Raw genomic sequence first — 15,147 nt, forward strand, 5'->3', positions numbered from 1 at the left:
TTTTACCCCCTTAAGTTTAAATAGTTACTTCATTTGCCTCAAATCATTGGCTCGGTTGAAAAATCAAGAGTAGATTACATATTTAGTCATTATACTATTCTTGCGGTTCTATTTTGGTTTCCTAGTTATTTTTTTTCAAAATCATCACTAAACTTAAGTTTTTATTTCATTTTGGTCACCTGAATCAATTTGATTGATCTATTTATTTATTTTTTTGAATAATCTAAGGTAAGTACATTGCAGTATCTGTTCAAAGATAACTCTCAACCTTTCGACATTGATCTCTCACACCTCTAGCATCTATGGTGCTCGTGCTTACCACGGAGACTACTTTGATTCGTGCTTATTTTTAAAAAATTTAATATATAAGAATCCATTTATATCACATATGTTTTACTCGATACATAAATTTAATTTATGATAATAAATAATATTATAAAATAAATAATAAACAACATATTAAGTCGTTTTTACTTGAAATTTTAATAAAATAAATATTTGAATGTTAGATTAAATATCATAAATAATTTAAGAAATAAAAATACGAAGGGTTGATTAGAATTTCTTACTTTTCGTGGAGGATTAGATCCAGTGACTGGGGGTCTATGGTTGACTGATATTGCACACTATCATTTAACTATTGCAATTCTTTTCCTAATAGCGGGTCATATGTATAGGACCAATTGGGGCATTGGGCATGGCCTAAAAATATTTTAGAGGCTCATAAAGGTCCATTTACAGGCCAAGGGCATAAAGAACTACATGAAATCCTAACAACATCATGGCATGCTCAATTATCTTTTAACTTAGCTATATAGAAATATGTAAATTTCTATCATTCATCATTTTTTTATCACATTTTAGGGATTTTATCATTTTTCTGAGATACAATATATAAAAAATTCCAATCTCTATCTTTTATTTTTACTCTAAAATAAAATTTTTACAAAAGGTTGATAGTTTGTATTTCTTATGATAATAAGAAATCGCTTTTGGCAATAAGAAAAAATAGGGTAAAATAAAAAAAATAAAAAAAAAAGATAAACTTAACGTGAAAGTAAAGAAAAAACAAACTTATGTAAAGAAAAGAAAGACTACTAAATCTAGATACTAAATAAAGGAGCAACACCAAAACTCTTGATAGAACAAGAAATTGATTATTGCTCCTTTATTTTCAAAAACTCGTACTAAAACCAAAGTCTTGTCCATTTATAGATTGAGCTTCAATAGCAGCTAGGTCTAGAGGGAAGTTATGAGCCTTAAGTTCATGCATAACTTCCATACCAAAGTTAGCATGGTTAATAATATCAGCCCGGTATTAATTACACGACCTTGACTATCAACTACAAATTGGTTAAAATTGAAACCATTTAGGTTGAAAGTCATGGTGCTAATACCTAAAGCAGTGAACCAGATACCTACTACGGGCTAAGCAGCTAAGAAGAAATGTAAAGAACGAGAATTGTTGAAACTAGCATACCGAAAGATCAATCGGGCAAAATAACCATGAGCAGCTACGATATTATAAGTTTCTTCCTCTTGACCGATTATTCATTTATAAATATGTGTTTGATAAATTTTAAATATAGTAATAGTATTTTGAATCAAATTTAAAAAATAAATCTTTGGATCTGCTTGCAACGCCAATCACAGAAGCTTCCATCCAAACATCCCTTTTCAATTCCTCATCATGGTCTCTCTTTGGATATGCATCCATTCCCTTCATTTTTTTTCTAGTACCACGCCAACTTTCAGCTCTATTGCATCTGTTGGATGTTCTTTTCAATGCCATTTGCTTCTTGTACCTTCTTATGCTATTGTATTTTCTGCAACCACTTCTTTATATCTTCAAGTAATGTCATTTGCTGATCATGCTTAGTATTTCTATTTTAAGAAGTCATTGTGTTTTGATGAGTGCTGGTATACGTGTTAGGGGTTTTCAAAAAAAACCCTTAACCGTTAATCAGAATAACCGTTGTATTTAATAATTTTTGAACTGTTAATAATATTAAACGGTTTCGATGAACTGAACAATTAAAAATAATGATTGACAATTAAAGTTACGATTACAGATTTTGATAAACGGTTAACCGTTAATAAATTAAATTTATAATTATATTTGGAGATATACATACTTAGACTGGTTTAGTATTTGTTAAGTGCTATTCTTTTTTAGAGATGTATATACTTACATCAGTATAAGTACATGTTAAGTGTAACACTTTTTGAGATATGTACATACTTACACCGTCGTAAGTATGTGTTAAATGTTACACTTTTTTTATTTTATTCAATTACATCGGTGTTAATATGTGTAAAGTGTTGTACTTTTTTTGTAGTACGAGTTATGAAATTTTAAAATATTCATGTTGTGTTATTTTTGAAATATAATTATAATAGGTTAACCTACTGATAATATGTAATCAGACTATAAATAACAATTAACCATTAATAATTAATCGTTCTTTAATAGTTAGATTACAATTAAAAAAAATTCAAAACCATTTTATAACGATTAATCAATCATTTAGGCTAAACGATACGCACACATACGTTATGACTGAAAGATTTGGATGGAAGCTCCTGTACTAGAAAAAAGAGAGGGAAGGTATGCAAATCAAAAGAGAAATCGTGATGAGGAATTAAAAAGGGTGTTTGGATGGAAGCTCCTTTAGTTGCAAGTAGATCCAAAGATTTGTTTCTTAAATTCAATTCAAATTACAATATTTAAATTTTACCAAACACCTTCATATTTTTATTTTTTAAATTTTTTTATAATATTTTAATTTAACATTTAATAGTTCTATTAAAATTTCAATTACAAACAACTTAATATATTGTTTATTATTTATAATATAATATTATTTATTATTATAAATTAAATTTATGTATCGAGTAAAAAATGAGATATAAATGAACACTTATATATTATAAATTTTAAAAATAAATCAGATTGAATCAGGTGAGTAAAATGGAATAAAAACTTAAGCTTATAGATGATTTTGAAAACGAAATAGTTAGGTGACCAAAATAGAAGGACAAGAATAGTATAGTGACTAAATATGTAATTTACCTTTGTGTTTTTTACTAGGTTAATGATTTAGAACAAACAATATAACAATTTAAACTTAAGATAAAAAATATATTTTAAAAAATACTTTAAAAAATAATTATGTACAAATAATATACTTTCGGAGACAATGAGACAGTTAAACCAATAAAAAAGAAATTTAATTTAATCATTACCATAATTATCCCTCCTGACAAATTTAATCAATGTGTCCCAAAAGGCCAAAATTGAGAAGCTCTGTTATTAATTTAGGGGACAATTTTTAATTATTATATATATATATATATATATATATATATTGTATCGATCAATAGATATCACACTTAGAAAGCATTTGATTCACGGAATATAAGGTTACGTTTGAGAATAATATCACTGGAATATAACATTACTATGAGAATGTTTATATTACCTTGTTTAATTTGTTTAACATGAATATAAAGTTATAGTATTTAGTTAGAGGAATATAAGATTATTTGGATGTATATTTAACAAAATTACCATTATATATATATATATATATATATATATATATATATAAAGTTAAACATTAATAATGAATTATAAATATTTGAATGAAAATTTATAGAAATATTTTAATTGTTATACTATCTAACTTTTGAAAGAAAATATTTAATATATAATTAGTATATTAAACTTATATTTTTAAATAATTTTGTAAGCACCATATTTATTTATATAAAATATAATATAATATGAAAAAACAATATATGATCTCAAGTAGATAAAGATATTATTTTTAATACATAAGATCTATTATTTAATAACTTAAAGTTAGAGATTATTTTGAATAATTACATTTTTTACAATAATATTATTTTTACCTAAAAACTTATAAATAATTAATGTATTTAATATTAAAAATAAAAAAATATTTAAATACTCAAATTTATTAATAATTTTACTAAATTAAACTCTTTGTATATTATTATTATATTTATAATTTTGAGTAAAGTACAAAAAAAATAAGATTTGAAAAAAAAAATTATAAAAGGAATTCATTAATTAAAAGGTATTTTTGTCCAAAGAAAATTGTCTAATATTTAAAATTTTTGACAAAAAACATTCTCACCATTTTAACCAAAAATAAATATTACTATTGAAAAAAAAAATATTACTTGGTCATAATCTTTTTCGTAAACCATAAACATAAAAATACAACTCCAAAAAAAATTCTTCCCCTTAATAATGTCATTTTCCTCGAATCAAACCGCTATATAACAAGTATGTAAGCAATCTGAACAAGATTGAAAGGAAAAATGACACTAAAATGTTTATAAATCCAAGTTTTTCTCTACATATCAGGGTTTTAAATAACGTCCCGCTACCGCGATAGTGCCTGGGATTTCGTGGTAGCGCTGTCTTCCGCTAAACCCGTAATAGCGCCTGCTACGGTCGCAATAGCGCTCGCTATGGCCGCAATCACGGTAAAATGAAAGCAAAAACAAAAGAGAATTATCTACCGCAACTGGAATTTGAAACCCTACATCATATTGCTGAATCTGTCATTTTCTCAACAAAAAGTGGAAGCAAAAACAAACATATTCCATTTTCCAAAGAGAAAACCACAACCTCTTCAGTGGTGAAGAAAAGACGATGAAGTTATATAGTTTCCATTAACAAAACATGAGTTAGTAGGCCTGGAACTATTGTTATTCCCATTGATCAGCAATGCTATAGATTTCCTTCTTGCTTTTGACTACCGAATGACTTTTTGTCTCGAAATCGAGTTTATCCATGTCACCTGCGACTCCCAGATAGCCGTATAGCACGTCTTCAACCTTGTTTAGTGGCGTTTTCTTCGTTTCTCCGCTGTGGCAATCGACTCGCATGAACTCAGCCCTCCCATGCTTGTTCTCGGCATACATATTATGGAGTCTCTCTGCATCTTGTAGCCCTGAAATGGTTCCATGGAAGATCACTACCATAATACTCCAATTCGCAGGTTTCCCACGACAGACCTTCGATATCCCCCGGCCAAACCCCATACCTGCAATTGAACAAAGGCAAGAAACAGGGGGGAAAGAAAACCAGTACATTGTGAAGGGAAGGACCAGTTCAAGTGTGTTTTGAAGGAGAGACATCCATGACCAGCCAAATGACAAGCACACAGCTTGGTGCAAAAGACTCGATCATCCCAACATAAAATCATAGTGGAAAAGTTAAAAATCTGAATATATGTTTCTACCATGATTCAAAACAAGGGAAATGATGCATATGTTGCAAGAATAAAGCTGGAACAAAGTCCAAACAAAAATTTTAAGAAATATTTGAAAAGACAATAGTTAATAAGAGATGCGATGTAAAGATGCCATTTTGTCAATGAGGACCGAGTGGAAACCACATGAACTTCATTGTCAAAATGACTATTTTAAATATCACTAAAACAAAGTGATCCCGGAATCAATTTAAGCCACTGGTATAGTGGCAAAGACTTGCATTGTTATCAAGTCTTAGTTGACCTCTTGAATCAAATAGCAATACCAACAGCTACTATCATTGTAAAGCTTATAACTTACCTCTGAGAAATGCCTCAATCTCCTCGATACTTACTATAATTCGGTCATCAGAAATAGTTGTACCAATAGAACTGTTATGCAAGATGACAACCGGAGGCCAAACAACAAGATCCTCTTTCATAGCCAAGGCTTCAGCGCAGGCCAACGCCTTCGGGGTCCATAAACAATTAGAAACAGCCATCGAGTCCCCATCCCATCAAAAGACAAAGCGCTTTGTGCAAACCCAAGTGCTCTACTCTATTCCGCCGAGATGTAAAGGCATGCATTACTAAGCTTACATTATCAACGAAATCTTCAGATTTGCTGATAGATCAAGACAAGCAAGGAGTCATTAAAGGGGTATGTTTAAACCTAAATCATATGACAAAAGAGCAAATTGTGGAAAACTACACATACTCATCAGCATAGCTCAACATAAATGTATTCTACCACAAAATTTGCTCAAGAGAGCTCCAATGGGAAATGTATTAGTCAATGACAAACTTGTTTCTAAAAGTAATCAATGAGGGACATCTTGCATATACTGCAACATTCCCACTTGGCTTATATAGTTAACCGGTAATGGAATAAAAGGTAAATCGAGAAGGTGTAGATGATAGACCTGCCACATACACAGCATTTTAAGTTCTTGGTTTCTCCTTTATCGGTGTATTTCCTTCTTTGAGCTGGATTCTCATTCAAAGCTTTGATAAATTTAACATAAGCGCCATGTACTAATTGCTTGAACTCATCAGAGTCCTCGGGTGGCTCAGTCCTTCCACGTTTCGTAGAATGCAAAACATCGTCTCGAGCATGAACCCCTTTGTGAGACTCACTAACGTTTCCCTTCACATGTTTTCTCACTTTATGCTTTTCAATCCTAGGCATAGCAGTTGGAATATGAACTTTATTCTCATTTTCTTTCATTGGTTTCCTCGTTTTATGCCTTCCAATTGGATTATGATTTTGACAAGGTGGACCTAAGCGCTGCTTTATACTTCTCCTGCTACGATGAGCTTGATAAGGGGGGCTCAATCGTTGCTTTCTGTTTTTCCTATGTTGATGATCGAGATAATTAACTCGACAAGATCGACCGAGTCGTTGCTTTATACTTTTCCTATTAGTAGATTGTGGAACTTCTTGCATACGAGAAGAGCAGAATGGATAGTCAGAGTCAGTTATGTTCCATTGAAGACCGGAATCTTCATCACTCCGTTCAATATCAAGAATCTCATCATCTAAGACATCTGAAGTTTGGGTTAATGTACTAATCCGAGTCTCTCTAATCTCTCTCAGATCGATAATACGTTTCTTAGGATGTTGCATTGGAGACTGGCCATTGATGCCTACCTCCTCTGTTAATGAAATATGCTGAGTGCTACCTTCTTGTTGCAACTTAAGGATTTTACAATGAAAATAAGCTTCATTTTGATCCTTAGGATAACACATTCTTGAACCCCGAATTTCCGTTTCTTGTTCCATCACCTGTGATTCTCCATTTAAACCAAAATGAAGACGAGGTACGGAAAGGCTGAAACCTTCTTGCATTTGCTGTGTTTCATCATGTGAAGGCGTTTCATTTAAAGCATGACCATGACCTTCTGATAACTCATGTTTTTCACCATGAAAAGGAACTTGCTCTCCACTAAAATCACCATAAGGTTGAGTTAAAACACGACGGCTACAATCTTCTTCATGAAGACGCCTTCCCCCATGCAAAATTTCCCTCTTTTGCTCACTCATTTCCCCTGAGCCATCGAATTTATCTACAATAGAATCAATAGCACTGGCTCTCGTTATTTCACTTTCCACCTTCCTATAAGATGATTCAATAACTTCCTGAGTTCTCCTCATCCGTTTCATGGCCTTCTCATATATAACGGGTGAAGAATCAGAATCAAATATTTCTCCAAACCCACCAAAGCCATCTGTTTCACCCACATCTGGGTATCGAAAATCGCCGAAACACAAACTCTCTTCCTTCGTATGTGGTGATCTTGAAAAAAAGAACTGCTTTTCTTCCGTTAAATCAATCCCCAATCGACTCATCGAAGAAGGCGACACCTTTCTATCATTCGACATGGTTGGTTCGGGCTTACTACACGCCGCCGGTTCTTTCTCGAGATTTTCGGATAAAAGATGGTTCCATTGGAACTTGGTGGATGTTAACAGTTGTTTGCGGCGCAACGATTCGTTGAACTCTGAAAGTTTTTTGAAGCAGAGCTCACTGTCATTATCTGCCTGGTTACTCTTCTGGTACTTTAGTTGTTTCTCCGGTTCCTTCCGTTTTGAACCGGACGAACGGTCCCGGTGATGCGAACCTGGATATGGGTGCCTTGAATCCCATCTCTTCGACGGCATAACTATAAAGAAAGAAACGAGGATGATAATACTAGAGAAAAAGAGGGATGCGGGGATCGAAATGAAACCCTAAATATGAAGCGGGAGAACGTATGATTTGAAAACGGGAAAGAGAAGATGAGGTGGTTTCATGGCGAATGCTGCGGTGTTAGATAAGAAGGGGAAACGAAACGATGGATTATAGAATCGTGAATTTAAGGGAGAGGCTTGTGGAACACGCTTCTGAGTTGGGTTTTTTTATCTGAAAAATCGTGATATTGGGCCAATTTTGTCGAACATTTCTATTGATTTCAACCCAAATTATTAATGATAAACTACACTAGTAATCCCTTTTGTTTTCAGTTTACCAATTTTTGAAAAGTTACGTTTCAATCACCTTATTGTTAGTAACCTGAGAGCGAAAAAATAATAAAAGCGATATCAACGTAAAATAAGATATGCACAAAACATAAGATTTAATGTGGTTCGACATTGCTTACCTTCACGGAAGAAAAGAACAATAATACACTATAAACGTAGAAAACGTGAAGAGTACAAATACATGATATCACATGTTTTCCCAAAACTCGCTATAGATATCAAAACCGGATATATACCAAAACACTCTTACCTATTTATAAAGTCAAATACTTAATAAGTATTTTTATTCCATAAGAATTCTTGTATAAAATAAATATTTACTTTATTAAATAAACCTAATTATCAAGTAATCTTTAATCAGTAGAATTACAATAAAATCTAATTTAATTATCAATTATAATTTGGGTCAAAATATAACAATTATCAATTCATTATATTTTGGTCGTCAAGTCGCTAATCTTCTAGGCTGTTCAAACTAACAAGTGATCGTTAACCGTAAGTCAATAGGTGTAACCGTAATCATTATATTTTACATGTTAATTAATCGAATCATTAAGATTAAATGATTTCAATTAACTAAACTGTTAAAATAAAGGTTAACCGTTACGGTTATAAATTTTGACAATTAATTTAGAAAAATTAAAATTAAAATATTTCAACTATTTTTCAGCCCTAAATCATTTTATTAACTAAAAATATTTATAATATTTTGAATTGAATGTATTTTTTAAAGCAACGGAGCCAAAGAATAATTCTATCATTTTACATACTGAAATTTTATAATTTCGAGCATATAAAAATAGTAATTTTACTAAATCAATGGTCAAGAATGGTCATTTTCTTAATTCTAATGAGTCTCAATCTGAATTGGCTAAGGTTTTTTTTTTTCTTTTTCTTTTTAAGATTGTTTTTATTAAATTTTTTGACATTGGATTGAGGTCTGTCTAATTTAAGTAAAACTCGACTTATCTCAATATATTTATTAAAATATTTTTATTTATAATTACTTTTATGAAACTTTCCTGTTGTGTAAACTTAATATTAATAAAATAATTTTAAAATCAAAGAATATGTTTATTAAAATATATTTATTGAAATATTGTGTAGTATAAATTATGAAACGTTGAAAATTTCATGTTGCGTCGCCTTTGAAAAAGAAATTTGTTATGCTTTGCAGGTTAACATTTAATTGAGATGTAATCGAACCATTAATAGCAGTTAATCGTTAATGATTAAATTGCGATTAATGAATTTTAATGATCATTATAATTATTAATCAACCATTTGGGTTAAATTGTACGATTAACTGACCATGAATAACTTTATTAATCTCTATTACTCATAAGGTTGAGTGTTCAATTTTGTCAAATTGAAAAGTTTTGAGTTATTCGAGTTGATGAATTATATTTAATAACTGAAAACTTTATTTGAAATCTTTTTGAGTCAAGTTGAGTTCATAAAATTCAATTTGAGTCTAATCGAGTTGAGTTGTGAGCTTTTATTTAAATTTAATTGTACATATTTATAATACTATGGTACTATTTAGTTTCAATTTAAACATTTTTTATAATCATATACAATACATATATATTTTTCATATGTGATGTAAATATAGCATACAAAATCAAAGAACTCGACTCAAACTTGAAAACAATCCGCTAATTACTAAAAAAATTGAGTTACTCAAGTTCTATTTTATAATTCGACTTGTATTTGAAATTTTTCAAGTCGAGTTGAGTTTATGAAATTACAACTGAAAGTTAACTCGATTATAATTTTTTCAAGTCTAGTCGAATCGGAAATATCGATTTTTCGAGTCTAGTTTTATTCATCCCTAATTACTTTATGACGTGGCACATTAGGTAAAATGTTAATTTTTATTCAACGAATAAAATTGAAACAAAATACTAATTTAATTCTTATTTTTTATAATATAAAAATATCTTTATTTTAAAATAATAAAAATTATTAAGATAAACTACACGTTTAGTATCTAAACTATAACTTTATTCTTGTTTTGGTACCTAAACTTTTATTTATTTCAAAACCATACCTAACATATACAGATTGTTTCGTTTTGGTACATCTTCGTTAAAACTTGATGAAACTACTTAACGTGGCACTTTTTTATGGGTTAATTACATAATTCCTCACTCAATTATTTTTTCACTCCTATTTTGATCACTAAAGTTTAAAAAATTTCAACTTAATTATTCAACTCTCAAATTCTCATGTTTTAATTACTCTAATTTATCTTATTAATAATTTCTATGACACTGAATTTTTATTATTATATTATTTATTAATATATAATTAAAATAAAAAATCAATTTGAAAGTTAAAGTAATGAAATTAGGAGTAATTTGAAAGTTAAGTAATTAAATCAAAAGAATTTAAACTTAAGTGACCAAAATAAGAGTGAGAAGATAGTTGAGTAATGAATGATGTAATTTACGCATAAAAAAGTGTCACTTGCAATAGTTCCGTTAAGTGTCACTTACATTAGATATGATATTGAAAAATAAAAGTTTAGATACTAAAATGATATAAAAGTGATACTTTAGGTATTAAAGATGTAGTTTACCCAAATTATTATTATCCGTTCTTCGTTTACCCAAACTCTTTTAGGTGGTGTTTGTTTTTACAGAGGTAAAATGTCTGCAGTCTGCGGATCACATCTGCAGACATCTGCAGCAGAAGAGGTTGACCAAAAGTCTGCAATCTGCAAGAAGAATATTGTTTGTTTTTTAACGTCTGCAGACTGCTAAAATGAACTGAAATATAAATAAACTGACTTTTTAAACTTAAAAGAGTTTTGCAATACTGAGATTTAAATAATTTTAGTTTTACAATATTGAAATTTAAATAATCCATACAACTACAATAAATTAATTTAAAATAAATCAATCCATATTTTAAAATAAATCAATCCATACTAATTAATATTTAAAATAAATCAATCCATACAACTACAATAATAAATCATCCATATTTAAATAAATCAATCATACTAATAAATTATTTAAAATAATCCATACAACTACAATAATAATCAATCCATATTTTAAATAAATCAATCTATACTAATAAATTATTTAAAATAAATCAATCCATATTTTAAATAATCAATTCATATTTTAAAATAAATCAATCCATACTATAAATTATTTAAAAAATCAATTCATATTTTAAAATAAATCATCTATACTAATAAATTATTTAAACTCAATCCATATTTTAAATAATCAATCCATATTTTAAAATAAATCAACATACTAATTTATTTAAAATAAATCAATCCATATTTTAAAATAAATCATCCATACTAATAATTATTTAAAATAAATCAATTCATACAACTACAATAATAAATCAATCTATATTTTAAAATAAATCAATCCATACTAATAATTATTTAAAATAAATCATCCATATTTTAAAATAAATTCATACTATAAATTATTTAAAATAAATTATTTAAAATAAATCAATCCATATTTTAAATAAATCAATCCATACTAATTAATTATTTTAAAATAAATCAATCCATACAACTACAATAATAAATCAATCCATATTTTAAAATAAATCAATCCATACTAATAAATATTTAAAATAAATCATCCATACAACTACAATAATAAAATCATCATATTTAAAATAAATCAATCTATACAAATAAATTATTTAAAATAAATCAATCTATACTATAAATTATTTAAATAAATCAATCCATATTTTAAAATAAATCAATTCATATTTTAAAATAAATCATCCATACTAATAATTATTAAAATAATTCAATCCATATTTTAAATAATCATCCCTACTAATAATTATTTAAAATATCAATCCATATTTTAAAAAATCAATCCATATTTAAAATAATCAATACATACTAATAAATTATTTAAAATAAATCAATCCATATTTTAAATAATCAATCCATACTAATAAATTATTTAAAATAATCAATTCATACAACTACAATAATCAAATCAATCCTATTTTAAAATAAATCAATCCATACTAATAAATTATTTAAAATAAATCAATCATATTTAAAATAAATCAATTCATACTAATAATTATTCAAATAAATTATTTTAAAATAAATCAATCCATATTTTATAAATTTATTTTAAAGTAAATTATTTATAATAAATTATTTTATAATAATTATTTTAAATAAATTATTTTAAATAATAACCTTATTAAATTATTTAAAATTATTTAATAAATAAATATATTTTATAATTGTTCTTGAAGAGGTTTAAAGACCTTTGAAGACATAAAACCAAGTCTGCACCAAGAAGAGCTAGCGCAGACGTTTGAAGAGCTTCTGTCTTCTAAAATACAAACAGTCTACGAAGCCTAATGTCTGCACGTGGTCTGCGCGACGCAGACATAAGTGGTTTGAAGAGCTTGCACAGTAAAAACAAACACCACATTAGTTTTCTCTCTTCAATTCTTAGTCACCATTTTTGGATTTCAGAATCTACTGCAAGTAACCAGCAAAAAAATGGTTATTTGACTACATTATCAATTATTTGTTTCTAAGCAGGAAGGGACATGATTTTATGAATAACAAACTTTTACATTTTACGAGAAATGAAGTTATAAATTTTAAAGAACAAAAATCGATTATCAGTAATATATATATATATATATAATATATATATGATTTCAGAATCTACTGCAAGTAACCAGCAAAAAAATGGTTATTTGACTACATTATCAATTATTTGTTTCTAAGCAGGAAGGGACATGATTTTATGAATAACAAACTTTTACAATTTTACGAGAAATGAAGTTATAAATTTTAAAGAACAAAAATCGATTATCAGTAATATATATATATATATATATATATATATGATAAATTAACATTTCCAGATTCATCCCTACTTCAAAGCACTCAAAAATGGCTAATAGAGTAATAGTTGATTACCTTGAAAACAGATCCATATCGACCATCTCCAAGCTTATTATCGTATGAAAAGTTATTTGTAAACAAGTCCATATCATGTTCATGAAGCTTCTTAGATCAGGTATGCAAATCATGTAATTTATACTATAAAAACAAGACGTAAATTATATCAAGCTTTTAGTTCATCAATGATTGGGATATTATCTTCCATTGAAATCAAGTGTAAGTCATGCTTCATTTTCATGTAAATTATGTATTGTTTGGATTCAATAAATGCACCGAAGCAATCAATGTTGAAAATGTAAATAAGCTTTCAAATACCATTAATCTCATCATTTCATATAATATATAGGTGCACAAAAAAATAGTTGATATAAGAATGCACATACCGAAATAAAATTGTGCATTATGATACAAAATTAATTATATGTAAATTAAAGAAATTTATTTGTAAGCTTAAGTATGACTCTCTTTAATGATATAACAAATTTCACTATATCATCTAGTTTGATTTTGAGATGAATTTAATTAACGATTGTGTATATTGCAAGCCAGAGTAAACCAAATTATACCTTTATGTAAAAAAAACAAATTTAATCTTGATTAGTGCCCTAATAATGATTTTGAAACTAAAAAAAATTAACCGACCATTTTTCTCATATGGTGTAAGGGAGAGATAGGATTGTAAGATGTTCCAACACCAGTTGAGAGCAACTTTCGTGGGAGACCTCTAAAATATAAATTAACTAGACTCGATCCCACAACCTCAAGATTAAGAGCCTTGTGTTCTACTAACTGAGTTGGACGAACAATTCATCAATGATTTTGAAACTAAAAAAATACAAAAAATATTCCTTATGATTTCACAAATTTTAAATGGGGAGTTTAAAGTACACTTAAGTTTGTAAAAATTTAGGTTTAACAGAAGCAGGTTTCAAAATGGTTTCTAGAGAGAATTTTCTCTCCCTTTCTCTAGGTTCTCCCTTTTGGTTTTTCAAAAGAGATCCCATCCCTTGAATGATAAGGAAATTTCAAAGAGCCAAGAGAGATCACAACAAGCGATTGTTCGAAATGTTGCCAGAAGAAGGATATTTACTTTTATGGGGGGAAACGGAGGTATGAGAAAGTAAGTCGAAAAAAGGAAGGTGTATTAGTCAAGGCAGCAGACCCCATGGTTTGGTGGCGTGTAGGATACTCCTCATGGACAAAAGAAAGAGAAGTCAAGTCACCAAAAGGGAATGTCCCATCGTTAGAAAGGAAGATCCAAGATTTACTAAATCGGGGAAAAAGGACAACCGAGTAAGAGAAAAGTAAAAAGTTGGCTTTGTCTTTACGAGATCACAATATTTCCCAAAGGTACAACCTAGGTAGAAAATGAAGTGGTACTGGGGTAGCCCGTTGCGTTGTTATCTTCTCAAGATACAATATCTTTTGATTCTTCTCCTTTGGTGTACATGACAAAAAACTTGGTAAGGGATCTTATAAGACAAAAAATGAAATACATATTAGACCTATGATTCTTCCTTGGATGCTTGTGATTTTTCAATTCCCCAAACTTTTGAAGAACATTTTGTACATCCTTTCTTGGTCTTTGGAAAGCTACCTTTCCCCTAACCGCTCGCATAGAACTTCCCAGGTTCGCTCTTTTTCGTCGGTCAAAGATCCAGGCAGCAACACTAATAATGTAGAGGACAACCAATCCAAAGAAGCTGGGTAAGGCAACATTTATTCTTAAAGTGAGGATAATGGGAGTAGTGTGCAGATGGACCAACCCCAATGGCAAGAGAACGTATACCTGGGGTCGAAAAGTAGTGGTAATAGAAAGAACGAAGAGAAACATGGAGATAATTATATTGTACCAGCGGCAGAGGCTATTGAACAACCCATCGATCCCCATTATCGCCATG

The 15,147-nt window shown here is 28.9% G+C and overlaps 2 protein-coding genes across 2 annotated transcripts; both read right to left on the minus strand.

Moving 5' to 3' along the window:
* Positions 1 to 1,232: 1,232 nt before the first annotated feature.
* LOC120129570 lies at positions 1,233 to 8,026 on the minus strand. The gene is made up of 2 exons (XM_039147038.1): positions 7,121 to 8,026; positions 1,233 to 1,549 (listed from the first exon to the last, which is right to left on the minus strand). The coding sequence occupies exons 1-2, from the start codon at positions 7,948 to 7,950 to the stop codon at positions 1,429 to 1,431; spliced, it is 951 nt and encodes a 316-aa protein (XP_039002969.1). The 5' UTR covers positions 7,951 to 8,026; the 3' UTR covers positions 1,233 to 1,428.
* Positions 4,955 to 7,103, minus strand: LOC120129560. The gene is made up of 3 exons (XM_039147032.1): positions 6,212 to 7,103; positions 5,611 to 5,913; positions 4,955 to 5,081 (listed from the first exon to the last, which is right to left on the minus strand). The coding sequence occupies exons 1-2, from the start codon at positions 7,069 to 7,071 to the stop codon at positions 5,778 to 5,780; spliced, it is 996 nt and encodes a 331-aa protein (XP_039002963.1). The 5' UTR covers positions 7,072 to 7,103; the 3' UTR covers positions 4,955 to 5,081; positions 5,611 to 5,777.
* Positions 8,027 to 15,147: the final 7,121 nt, after the last annotated feature.

The sequence above is a fragment of the Hibiscus syriacus genome, unplaced genomic scaffold (assembly GCF_006381635.1).
Source record: "Hibiscus syriacus cultivar Baekdansim isolate YM2019G1 unplaced genomic scaffold, ASM638163v2 tig00001644_pilon, whole genome shotgun sequence".
NCBI lineage: Eukaryota > Viridiplantae > Streptophyta > Magnoliopsida > Malvales > Malvaceae > Hibiscus > Hibiscus syriacus.